This window comes from Callionymus lyra, chromosome 6, assembly GCF_982586985.1.
Source record: "Callionymus lyra chromosome 6, fCalLyr1.hap1.1, whole genome shotgun sequence".
Classification (NCBI taxonomy): domain Eukaryota; kingdom Metazoa; phylum Chordata; class Actinopteri; order Syngnathiformes; family Callionymidae; genus Callionymus; species Callionymus lyra.
The window spans coordinates 6997411-7010876 of NC_141823.1; the positions used below are offsets into that span (position 1 = coordinate 6997411).

General features: G+C 36.9%; 1 protein-coding gene across 2 annotated transcripts in view; it reads right to left on the minus strand.

The window, feature by feature from the left end:
- Window positions 1–13466, minus strand: part of sema4bb (sema domain, immunoglobulin domain (Ig), transmembrane domain (TM) and short cytoplasmic domain, (semaphorin) 4Bb) — a 76627-nt gene that overhangs the window by 15582 nt on the left and 47579 nt on the right. For both annotated transcript variants that reach the window (XM_087793347.1, XM_087793345.1), the window contains exons 3-7: window positions 6938–7098; window positions 6817–6879; window positions 4323–4421; window positions 2098–2209; window positions 772–888 (exon numbers count right to left, since the gene is read on the minus strand). In XM_087793347.1, coding sequence (XP_087649473.1) covers window positions 772–888; window positions 2098–2209; window positions 4323–4421; window positions 6817–6879; window positions 6938–7098 — 552 coding nt within the window. The remainder of the gene's footprint in view (window positions 1–771; window positions 889–2097; window positions 2210–4322; window positions 4422–6816; window positions 6880–6937; window positions 7099–13466) is intronic.

Here is a 13466-nt window from a genome sequence, read left to right on the forward strand (position 1 = left end):
AATGTTGTAATAAAAAACTTTCCCTCCTGATCTATATATTATATTAGCATGTTGTGTTAGCATTATTAAGGGATTTTTGACGATGTAATAACATCTTTAATGGAAAATCGTTTTAAAAACTCTAAAACAGACATGAATAATCAAACTGTGACGAGGAATTTAAACTTACTTCACATATTTACAACAATAAACTTTCACTCCTAGAACTCCTTATTGTGTTAGCATGTAGCGTTAGCATTACTGAGTTTTTATGACTTTATAATAAGATTATTAATGGAAAGAAACAAGTTGATTAAAAATCATAATCAGACATGAATAATCAAACTGAGATGAATCTTCTAACCCAAATAAAATCCTGTGTCTCCCTCCCTCTCAGTGAACTCATCACTACAGCTGTAAACCTCTTGAATTTGATTAAAATCTTTATTTAGCAGCATTTCTTCATGATCATTATTTATAATCCTACCCGTGACGCCCTGCAGGTCAAAGCTGCCTCATAAATAACCCTTAAAAATGTATATTTAAAGAGACGGTTTTTAATCTATTTTCTGTGTGCGTCAGTAATCTGGAGCGACTCCAGCGAGGACGTCTCTGCTCGTGAACCTCTGCTGGAGAGTAATTGCTTGAGGATGAAGAGACAAGAGAACCTAATTGTTCCCAGAGTGCAGCAGCTGTTCTGGTGAGCGTGTGCGACCACGATAGCGCTCGCCGCCGGCATCCATTAGCCGCCGCCGCCGCTCGCTAACCATCGCTGCCCTTTTTATGGCTTACCTTGCAGCCACTTGAGAGAGTTCTCCGTCTTCAGCGCCGTCCCCTGACCCAGGCTCTTGTAGATCACGGGTTCGTTGCCCTGGAAGTTGCTGACGGTTCCCGTGTACAGTTCGCCGTCTGGAGGAGAGACGACAACACGTGTGTGAACAACACAAACCTGGACACACACTCGACACACAGGATTTCTAAGTTAGACGCAGATTTTCTGAAACACAACTGAAGTGTAAGAAAAAATAGGTTCACAAAAATTATGTGATATTGTCAAAAGAATTGTATCAATTATTTTCATGTACGATTAACATGCAAATATTCACAGCGTTTTGTTTATTTTTGTGTTGCAATTAAACATCCGGCCGCTAGGGAATCCTGACGATGACTGAGGACGAGAGGATACAGTGACTCCAGCGGCTTTTTACAGCTGATGTTTGGACATATTTTGGTTTGAAAACAAATTAAATCAGTTACGACTTTGTCAAGAGTCATGTGGTCTGGAAATTCTACAACACCAGAGTCAAGTACTGGACAATACTACACATATATACTCGTTACTACACTATCACAATATATTTTATCGTTGCCTCTGTATCATGATATATATATCACCAGATTCTTGACAATACACACTTCTATTAATGATGCAGAAATGTCTAGAGTACATTCACAAGCTTTGGCACATTATGTTGTATCGTAGTAACAAGTATATATTTGTAGTATTGTCGAGTACTCGACTCTGGTGTTGTAGTATTTACAGACCACATGACTCTTGATGAAGTCGTAACTGCTTTCATTTGTTTTCAAACCAAAATATGTCCAAAAATCAGCTTTAAAAGTTGCTGGAGTCACTGTATCCTCTCGTCCTCAGTCATCGCCGGAATCACGGAGGATGTAATTGTTCCTTTAGCTGCAGAGCACGTAATGACTGCTGCCATCTAGAGGCCGGATGTTTATTTGATACACAATTGAATGTAAACCAAAAAATAATGATGATAAAAATAATAAACTAATTAACTGCTGTTGAAAAGTCATTAAAAGCTTCACACACAGGTGTTTATGACATTTGTTGGTCAATAAAGGGACAAAATCTTTATCCAGTAAACGTCAATTTAAAAAAAAAAAAGTTAAGTCTCATATGAAGACGGTGTGTTGACGTCAATATCCAAACTATTGACTATAAACCAACAACCTACGGGTCACATGACCAGTTCCTCCCTCGTCTCAAACATCTGCTCATGTGTCAGGGAGGAAGAAGAGAAACAGACTCTCACAGCAGAGAGTTTTCACAGCAACACTCGTCATCAAACCTGCGTCAGAAGAAAAATCACGCACCGACAATGATGGCCGTGGATTTGTACTCGGGGTTGAAGGGGCAGCGACTTCTCCCGTCCTCCATCAGCACCTCGCCAGCCTCGTCCTTCTCCAGCGTGAACGTCGTCGTGTTCTGAGGCCACATTAAAACGTTTACGTCAGTTTTCCTATCAGCAGCCTCTCGTGTTTGCATTCACTCCCATTTCCTCCCACAGTCCCAACGAAGGCTTTCTCAACCGTTTACTAGTGATGTGTTGACGAAGCTTCATGAAACAGTGTCATGTTGTTCAGGTCAGTAGGTGGCGCAATCACTTTAAAAATGATGTTTTATTAGAACAGTTCAAAAAACAAAACAAAGGAAAGTAGTGCAGAGACGCCATCTAGTGGACTCTGAAGTTAATGACACTGCTTCATGAAGCTTCATCATATTACTACTAGTTCAACTAGTAGAGCTTTGTTAAGAACGATCACTTCTTTTCTTCCTTTTATAGGTATTAGTTTTATATTTTCTGTTTATAACATGTTTTAATGAAATGTAAAATTACACCATTTTTGTTTTGTATTTGATTTATTTAATTGTTTTTTTTCTGTAGAATTTTTCAATTGGACCATTTTTATTTAATTATATACAATCAAATCTTATTTTAGAAATGTCCTTTTATTTATTTATTTTCAAGTTTTCCCATCATATAAAACTATTTGCGACGGGCTTGACGGCCCATATAACCGTCAGAGTACATAGTGTGACCCCCAAATAGTTTTCACATACATTTGAATAGTATTTATATAGTAGTTTTTATTTCCCAAACCCACAAAACTGATGGATACCAAATTAAGGTCAATTAGAAGGAATATGTCGATGATTTACTACAATTAAACGTGTGGGAAAAATACATTTGTTACATTTTTTTTATGTGATATTTAATTAATACTTTTAAATCATTAAAAATCCACCAAACTAAATTATTGTTTCCCGTTAATGAAATCTTACACAAACATGTTTTTCAATTTAATTTCTTAAACATTTTTAAAATATTTTTTCTAATTCTGTTGATACTTTTTAATACCTCAACATCTACACTATCATGGAAGGAACCTTTTATCATTTTATGTTATTATATTATGAACTTCATTGTAATATTCTGTTTTTATAGTTTTGTATGTTTTCATATTTAAAATCATAAAAATGTTACACAAGAAGAGAAATGCCGAACAAATATATTACTTTAAGGTTGTATTGTGTACTTTGAAAGATGTGTTCACAAGCAATCTCTTATTTTATTTTGATTTTTATTATTCATTTTATTTGAGTTTTTTTCTGTGTTTTCATTCATATCTTTGTTTGTTGTTCGCTTTAACGTAAAACGAACATTTTCTCCAAGTCGTGCAGTTAAAGTCCAAACACATGCATGTTTAACTGCTGTTTATAGTCTCTCCTCACGCCCCTAACTAGCTGGGACAGACTCAGGGCGGCTCGAAGGACTGACGTCACTCTGACGCACGACACGAGGACCTTCGCTGAGACTTTACTTCCATAAATAGTTATTTTAGTTTCATTCGATCGACAGACTCGTGTGACTCGACCTGTAAGTTTGTAAAGTTTAAACTTCCTCCTGAAACTCATCCATCGTCTCCAAACAAGTCCTCAGAGTCTCAGTCGTGACACAAACATCTTCGTCCAAAACGATGAGTGTTTCTGAGAAACTTCCTGTTTGCTCGTCTGACGTGAAGAGTTTAGAGTCGCATGTGTTTCTGCTGACAGGAGCTCGTCTGAGCAGATCCTCAAGACTCCAGAGAAGAACAGCAACATGGGGTTAATCCAGAGCAGCTGTCGATTAATTTAGATTAATCACCATTAAATACGATAACATATTCATGTGTGCACATGATATGTTTAACAAAAAAAAATGAATGAATGAATAATCATGATGATCAATTATTCATTAACATCATAAATACCAGAAGATGAGTCGTGATAAGCGATTAATCGCGAGAAAAGATTAAAAATGACAAACAATAAATCCTGATGAACGATTAATTGTGTTAATTTTTTTTAAACTTTTCTGGATAATTAGGTATCATTTTTGGGAAATTTTTATGCAGAAAAAAAAATGCGACGTCTCTGACACACACACAAAAATCCTCTGGAGTCTCATGGATCAAACTCATGTGTTTACAGATGCTGGAAGCAGGTGTAGAAGTTCAGGTACTGACCGCTGCAGGAGGTAAAACAACTAAAGACTCACGATGTAGGCACAGATGGGGCTGAAGGCGTATGTTCCGCACACGTACAGGTGAGTGTTGTTGAGGCGCAGCAGGATCTTGATGTAGTTGAAACAATCCGTCTGCAAAACAAACAACAACACTAGATTAAAAACAAACAACAACACTGTGATAAAAACAAACAACAACACTAGATTAAAACAAACAACAACACTGCCATAAAAACAAACAACAACACTAGATTAAAACAAACAACAACACTGCCATAAAAACAAACAACACTGTAATAAAAACAAACAACAACACTGCCATAAAAACAAACAACAACACTGCAATAAAAACAAACAACAACACTGCCATAAAAACAAACAACAACACTGCAATAAAAACAAACAACAACACTGTGATAAAAACAAACAACAACACTAGATTAAAAAGAAACAACACTGTGATAAAAACAAACAACAACACTGCAATAAAAACAAACAACACTGTGATAAAAACAAACAACAACACTAGATTAAAAACAAACAACAACACTGCAATACAAACAAACAACAACACTGTGATAAAAACAAACAACAACACTAGATTAAAAACAAACAACAACACTGCCATAAAAACAAACAACAACACTAGATTAAAAACAAACAACAACACTGCCACAAAAACAAACAACAACACTGCCATAAAAACAAACAACAACACTGCCATAAAAACAAACAACAAACAACAACACTGCCATAAAAACAAACAACAACACTGTGATATAAACAAACCACAACACTGCCATAAAAACAAACAACACTGCAATAAAAACAAACAACAACACTGCAATAAAAACAAACAACAACCCTGCCATAAAAACAAACAACAACCCTGCCATAAAAACAAACAACAACCCTGCCATAAAAACAAACAACAACACTGCAATAAAAACAAACAACAACACTGTGATAAAAACAAACAACAACCCTGCCATAAAAACAAACAACAACACTGGCATAAAAACAAACAACAACACTGGCATAAAAACAAACAACAACACTGCCATAAAAACAAACAACAACCCTGCCATAAAAACAAACAACAACACTGGCATAAAAACAAACAACAACCCTGCCATAAAAACAAACAACAACTCTGCCATAAAAACAAACAACAACACTGCAATAAAAACAAACAACAACCCTGCCATAAAAACAAACAACAACACTGGCATAAAAACAAACAACAACACTGCCATAAAAACAAACAACAACTCTGCCATAAAAACAAACAACAACACTGCAATAAAAACAAACAACAACACTGCCATAAAAACAAACAACACTGCAATAAAAACAAACAACAAAACTGCGATAAAAACAAACACCACCACTGTAATAAAAACAAACAACAAAACTGCGATAAAAACAAACACTGGAATAAAAACAGCTTCTCTTTCACTAAAACCAGGTACAGATGAACATAAACGTAGAGAAGCAGCAACAAGTGAAGAAAAAGATTGTGTTCAAGAGACTTAAGTCGCTGCACGGAGGAGATTAGAGGAGAGAAAAGAACGAGGGAGTCGTCGAGGTGACGGATGGGAGGGAAGAAACAAACAGGTGGATACACTCGTTTAAAGTACTTATTGACCCCAGAGAGTCCTCCGCCTCTCGCCCCGAGGAGCTGGGAGAGACTCCAATAGACTCTTGGATTGACAAAGTGAAGGTGAAATTAAGTTTTTTGTTTTGTTTTGTTCCATCTTCTGAGAAAAGTTGCTCTTTTCATCAGTTCTCAAGTCAAACTGTGGGAATCGAACTCAGAACAATGACTGACACTTCAGGCCCTGGAGCTCCAGGAGAAGAACTTTCATCCACGAGCCAGAAATCACAGACAAACTTTTGAATGACTTGAAATTAATGATTTTAATGTCTTTAAACAGGTTCAGGTTGTTGTCGAGAGACAGATGTAACATTTAATGATTCAATTATTCACGTTTAATCTAGTTTGAACTTGAATTAAAATAAGATAATAAATATAAATTCATATTTTAGTAAAAATGTACATTGTAACATGTAAATAAAACTGGTGAATGTTTAAAATAAAACATAATTAATAATAAACAGTGAAATAATGCATTTATTTTTGTTTAATAAAGGTCAGTTGAGTTTTCTTGTTGTTCATTTTATTTTTATGTTCAAACACATCAGAGTTGTGTTGAACATTAAAAGAAGATAAAAAATGCACTTGTGTTTAAGGTTCATAATTATAAAATAATAATCCAATATATTGGTTTGTTAAATCAACATTTTGTTTGATTTCATTTTTGGATGAATTCAATTATTGAAATAAAACAAATCCAACCTTTCAATATAGTATTTTTGAATTAAATAATTAAAAATGTATTTAGTGGTTAAACAAAGGAATTTCCAAGTTGAAACATTTGAAATGTAAATGATATCTTTGTTGTTATCTTTGCATTTTAGTAGAACATCTTATTTCAAACTATATATTTGTTAAGTCAATTCTCACCTGGAGGTTCTTTCCTTTGAAGCTGCACTCCTCTCTCTTGCCAGCAGGGGTGTCCCAGGTCAGCTGCAAGAGTGGAAGCAGATCATTCCTCTGTGTTCGACTAGTTCTGCCTGAGACTCACGTTCTTCTGCAGTCTGGTCCTGCTGATGTCGGAGAGGCTGAGGGCGAACAGAGCCTCTCGAGCTCCGACGTACAGCATGTCGTCCTCCTGGCTGAGCAGCAGAGACGTGTAGTTGAAGACGCCCTTCGAGGAAAACCTCTTGGACGAGCGTTCTCTGGCATCTGAAGGAAACACAGTAATACTATGAGTTATACTACGTAACCCTGCCGAGTAATATTACCGAGCCACGCGGAGTGTTACTAAGGAACCTCGCAGACTAATACAACAGAGCCAAGCGGAGTAATACTACTAAGCCTCGCTGTGTAATACTACAGAACCTCGTGGAGTAGTACTAAGGAGTCACTGGGAGTAAAACGACCAAATCTCGTGGAGTAATAAGAAGAGGCCTCCCAGAATAATACAACTACAGAGCCTTGCAGAGTAATACTGCGGAACCTCGCGGAGTAATACTACGAAGCCACACGGAGTTATACAACGGAACCTTGTGGAGTAGTACTAAGTAGCCACTGGGAGTAAAACGACTAAACCTCATGGAGTAATACGAAGAGGCCTCCCAGAATAATAATACTGCGGAGTAATACTACTAAGCCAAGGGAAGTAAAACAACTGACCCCTTGTGGAGTAATACTGCGGAGCCATGTGAGGAAATACTAAGAAGCCTTGTATACTAATACAAGGGAACCTTGCAGAGTAATATTGCGATACCTTGCTGAGTAATACTACAGAAACTTAGAGTAATCATAATAGGATGGAGCCTCATCAAGTAAAACTACCGAGCCTCGCAGTATTACTTCATAGCTTCTCAAAGTCTTACTAAAAGATTCGACAGATTTACGAGCGCTGTGTACCAGATAAAATAAGTCTGAGTTGAAGAAGTAGAACCAGAATTAATACACGAGGGGAATAATGTTGTGTATTATGGGATGTAAGTCGTGTCCCTCGACTCCACCGAAATCTTGTCATACGTGTCCTCACTTCTCTGAGCTCAGGAAAGTTCTGCAGCAGCAACAGTTTCTCCTTCACAACACAAACTAAATCTTCTTGTATTCATCAGAGCCGTAAGTCAACTTCCTGTGTCGCTCCTGCCCAGAGACGACTCTTTGTATCTGTCGTCCATCGATTCACCTCATTAGCATCACAAGGAGTCGCTCTGAGCTGCTTTACAATGTTGTTGTTGTTGTCGCAGGTTTACATACTTGGATACAAAGAAATACATCAATCAACCGTCAAGAACTTGTACAAGAACAGTCTCGATTGGATCAAATACAGTTTAATCTTTCGGGTTCTTTCATTGATGTCACATCTATGAATGGAAATAAAGGATTTGGACTTAAAATAATGAAATAAACGAGGTTTATTTAAAATAAAATAAATATTTGCTCATGTAACTTGTTTAACGTCTTTAATGTCTTTAATGTCTTGGATCGTGGGTCAGAGAGGACCACGGTTGCATTTATGTTGTATGTCTTAATACATGCATATTTGACAATAACAGAACTTGAATATGGAAGTAATACATTTAAAAACTTTGAACTGATTTGTACAAAAACATTTATATTTGAGGCTAAATAATAATCATCTGTGATTACCAAAGAAATTGTTAATTGGAAAAAAAAAGGACGACAAGTAAATTAATTGATCAAATAAATAAAGTTAAATATTTTAACTAAATCAGATGAAATAAAAATGATTAAGTCACTGATTTTAATTATTCCAAAAAATATTAAAGCGATGAAGATCATGAAAAAATGGAATTAAAAAATGTACAAAAAATGTTAATACAATTTAAAAATAACAATAATACAAGTACAATAATTTAAGCAGTGTACCGTTATATATATTAAAATGTAATTAATAATAAAAAAAAAAAATAATAACAGTATCCATTGATAAGTAATAATATATTGAAGACATGTTTAAAAAAAAACGTCTGTTATTTACAAGAAAATGAACCAACTGTTGAAATGCAGACCTTACGTTTTATTTATTTTTAATGTGTTGTTAAATTATAAATAAATACATACATACATTTAGAAATAATGTAAAAATAACACTGAAATAAATTGTAGAAATTAAATAAATAGTAGAAATGAAATGAATAATAGATTCATTAATTACACATTCAGCCCATTTGACACTGATCCAAAATCAAATAAATAAACATACCATTATTTTTCGGGTCTTAAATCCTCTACATAAAATGAATTGTTGCATCAGTTGAATGATTCAAATCATTATAAAACATTGTTTTAGCATCAACTCTTTCATAAAAAAAAACTACTTCTCGCTCGCTAATCTTGTCGTGAAAGTGAAAAAGTGTCGACTTCGCCTCCGCTTTCAAAATCTCTCTGTCAGAAAACAGTTTGTTCAACGTTTAAGTTGATGGTCTCGTCTGGTCCAACATCGTGGACTCGTCTCCATCGCCAGCAGAGATTTAATCATCCTTCGTCTCGGCGTGTCACCGGAGGTCGCCCGGGACACGTCAACAGATACTTGTGTGTTGTTTGTCAACCTCTGCTTCTGTAAATGTTTATGCGGCTGGAGTTCCAAACATGTTAAGCTCACTCGTCCTGCCCGAGGGTCACAGACTCCATTTGCTCGTCCAAATAGGATCACTGGCTCGTATCCGAGGCTGTAAACATCAATATTTACTGCAGTGGAACTTTAATGGCAGTGTGGGGGAGACAAGTATGGAAGTACATCAGTCCATCAAAGTACTGAGTATTTAACCTTTCAGACGATTCATCTTTTATCATTTTTAATTATTGTAACATTGTTTGTTTACGCATTTAATCATTTCTTTCATAATTGAATTCAATAATTATTATATTAAAGGGTTGAATGTTTTGTTTTTTAACAATTGAAAAGAAAAAAAATCATATACTTTCAAATGAATACATACATTTGTACATAAAGTTTGATATTCTATTTCCAATGGTTAGAGATTACACTTTGTTTTATTTGTAGCCTTTGAAAGTCAATATAAATTGGTGAAACAGCTCCACCAGACAATACCAATAGAGTACCGAGCTACTTGATCCAACTCTCAGCCAATCATGCGACGCACACACGATCACATGACGACCCAAAACCACCGTCGGTTAATTCATCATGGTTTTGTAGTTTTTGAAGCAAATTTAAAAGTTGGAGCGAGTGGCTCTGTGCTCGATTGGATTGGTCTAGTAAAGATGGCTCTATTACACCAACCATTTTAAATTGAATTTAAAAGTATAAAAAATGAAAAAAATATTGAATTTGGAACATTATTTTTTTAATTCCTGGAACTACAAGATCAAGCTCTATATGCCAAAAAATGTTATTACTATTAATTGAACTTTTTAATAAAGATGTAATTGAAATTATTTATTCAAAAAGATTGATTCAAGCTTGAAAAAAAAAAAAAAGTCAATAAAAAACAACTCAATGCTGTGATGTCAGCGATAAACTTCCATCGAGCAATAATGTAAACGGAACCAGTGACTGTTTACAACCCACAGCTCTGCAGCTCGAAGGTCTGGGGAGTGAACGCAGCTGCACAAGTCACATCGTGTCCAAAATCAAACCGATCAACACCATGTTTCAAATCGAACATCTGGAATCGATGAGAGACCGATTCCATTCAGGAGGGAAAACGTCTTCCTGCTGCTCAGAAACCTTGTGTTTCGGGGAATATCAGCTCTTCAGGAGCGATCGGAGAGGAAGGATCTCCAGCATCTCCAGAGACGGAGCCATCATAGCAGGGGCCCGGGACACTCCCTGGACCCGGAGAAACGGCCTTCGCTCGGCATATGAAGCTCTGACATCAATCACGGCGACTTCCTCCCAGACGGACGAGGAAATAACGAGCGCTACTCGTGGAGCTTCTGCCCAGAGTCGAGCGGCGTCTGCTGGGGTCAGCGCACTGAAGGGGGGCGTCGAGGTAACCGGAGGACCGGATTGAGACGTTGACCTTTCTGGCGAATAGACGGAGACGGTTTTGATATTTCCCCGAACGAGAGAGCACTTCATGATCGGAACAAAAGGTCGACGGAATCATCTCCATTAGTCCACTTGTCCGGGACGTTTCTACATAACAACGTTGTTGTTTTTTCCGGCTCCTGTCCTGAACCCACATAAATGAAGTTTCTTTTGTAGATCAGAACTGGGTCGCACGAGTTTTCATAAGCAATTGATTATCAAAACATTCTGTCAAAATGTAGTTAAAATGCTAAGAAAAAGTAAAAGAAGTCGTAACTGATTAAACTTGATTTTAAACGAAAATATGTCCAACTTTAATAGCTGCTGGAGTCACTGTATCCTCTCGTCCTCAGACGTTGCAGAAATCTCGCGGTATGGCATTGTTCCTTTAGCTAATCGGGACGTAATGACTAAATGAATGCCATCTAGTGGCCGGAGGTTAAATTGCAAACACAAAGATTTTCCTGTTAATTGTTATATATTTTTAAACCTAATTATTCAACTGTATACACACTTTTTTTTAAATATTAACTACTAATGATTAGCATAAATTATTATTTGAAAGCCAAATAAAATACATTGCTTTAGTGCTGTTGAATATCAATAAAGTATAGTGGAAAGTATTGTGTGTAAATTTAAAAACAAAACCCATATTTTGCAGGTAATACGTGTCTTTAAAATATAAACCTTTAAATAAATGTGAACTTTTGCATTAGCGTTTGCTCCAAGTACCTGGACCCCCGAGGAAGTTGTGGACTTGATGTTTCACAGTATTGGATAGTAACTAAGAAAGACGAAGAGGAGAATGAAGCCAGAGGGGAAGAAGATTAGAAAGTAAAGCTTTACAGAACAATAGTGATGATTGACATCATATAAGGTTTAAAATCTTCTCGGAAAAGATCTGTCGTGATAGTTTGAAACAAAGTGAGATTGCAAGATCCCAACCATGACTGAGGACGAGAGGATACAGAGACTCCAACAGCTGTTAAAGCCGATGTTTAGACATATTTTGGCTTGAAAACAAAATTACAATTAATGTGCAAATATTCCCGAGCTATTCAAAGTTTTCATTTTTTGTGCTGCCATTAAACTTCCGTCCTGCCGTGCGATGACTGAGGACAAGAGGATACAGTGGACTCCAGCAGCTTTTAAAGCCCATGTTTATATGTTAACATGCAAATATAAACGGTGTTTGTTCATTATTGTTGTCAAATTAAGCTTCCGGCCACTAGATAGCAGCAGTTGTTACGTCCTCTGCAGCTAAAGGAAGAATAAAATCCTGCGAAATCCCAGCGATGACTGAGGACGAGAGGATACAGAGACTCCAACAGCTCTTAAAGCTGAAGTTTGTTCATATTTTGGTTTGAAAACAAATGAAAGCAGTAAAAACTTCGTCAAGAGTCATGTGGTCTGTAAATTCTGCAACACCAGAGTCAAGTACTGGACAATACTACACATATATATATGTATACTTATATATATATAAGAAGGAGCTGTCTCGTCTGCAGTTGATTCAGAACTCTGCAGCGAGAATTCTGACCTGCTCAAGTAGGAGAACTCACATTTCTCCGATCCTTAAAACTCTTCACTGGCTTCCAGTTTCTTTCAGGATCAACTTTAAAATTCTGGTTCTTACTTTCAGAGCTATTCATGGTCAGGCTCCTCCTTACATCACTGATCTGATCCAGCCTTACACCCCAGCTCGGGCTCTGAGGTCTGTGGATCAGAATCTACTGATGGTTCCACGCACACGACTCAGGACCAGAGGAGAGAAATCTTTTCAGGCTGTTGCTCCTAAGCTTTGGAACAATCTTCCTCTCTCTTTGCGCTTGATGGATCTACTGACTCCTTTAAGAAACATCTTAAGACGTTTCTATTTGTGCAGGCTTTTCCTTGAATTTCTCGAACTTGTTGTTCTCGGTGTTGTCTTGATCTTTGAAGTATGTACTGTTTTGAGTATTGTTTTGATTGTTAAAGCGCTTTGTGACCCTGGTCTCGAAAAGCGCTATATAAATAAATATTACTTACTTACTTACTTACTTATATATACTTCTTCCTATAGTATCACTATTTATTGTATCGCTGCCCCTGTATCGTGATACAAATATTCTTGCCAATACACAATCCTATTAATGGAAGTGGTTATAGAACTTACACAGAGAGAGGAGGAAGAATATGTTGCAGATCATCATTGACCGAACTAAACCTACTCGAGGCTCATTTGGATGCAGTGACATTATGGAAACAAATGCCATCTTTTAAGACCCTTCAGCCCGAATAATACCATCGCGTCCATACGGCTGCTTCATAGCCCGAGATAACACGCTGAATTATTGAATACCACCGCGTCCCATGTCGTCTCAGGACCACGGTGGCCGACGCCGGCGTCGAACCCACGACTGAGACGCTTGAAAGAGCCACATTTCCCAACAGCAACAGAAACATTTGCCACTCAAATGTCCGTCTCCGCCTGCAGAATTCATCCGACGACGACGATCTGCCGGCAATTAATTAGACAAAACCCCATCAGTTGATTGAATAAAAGAACGAGAGCCACGACAGTGAAGATTTA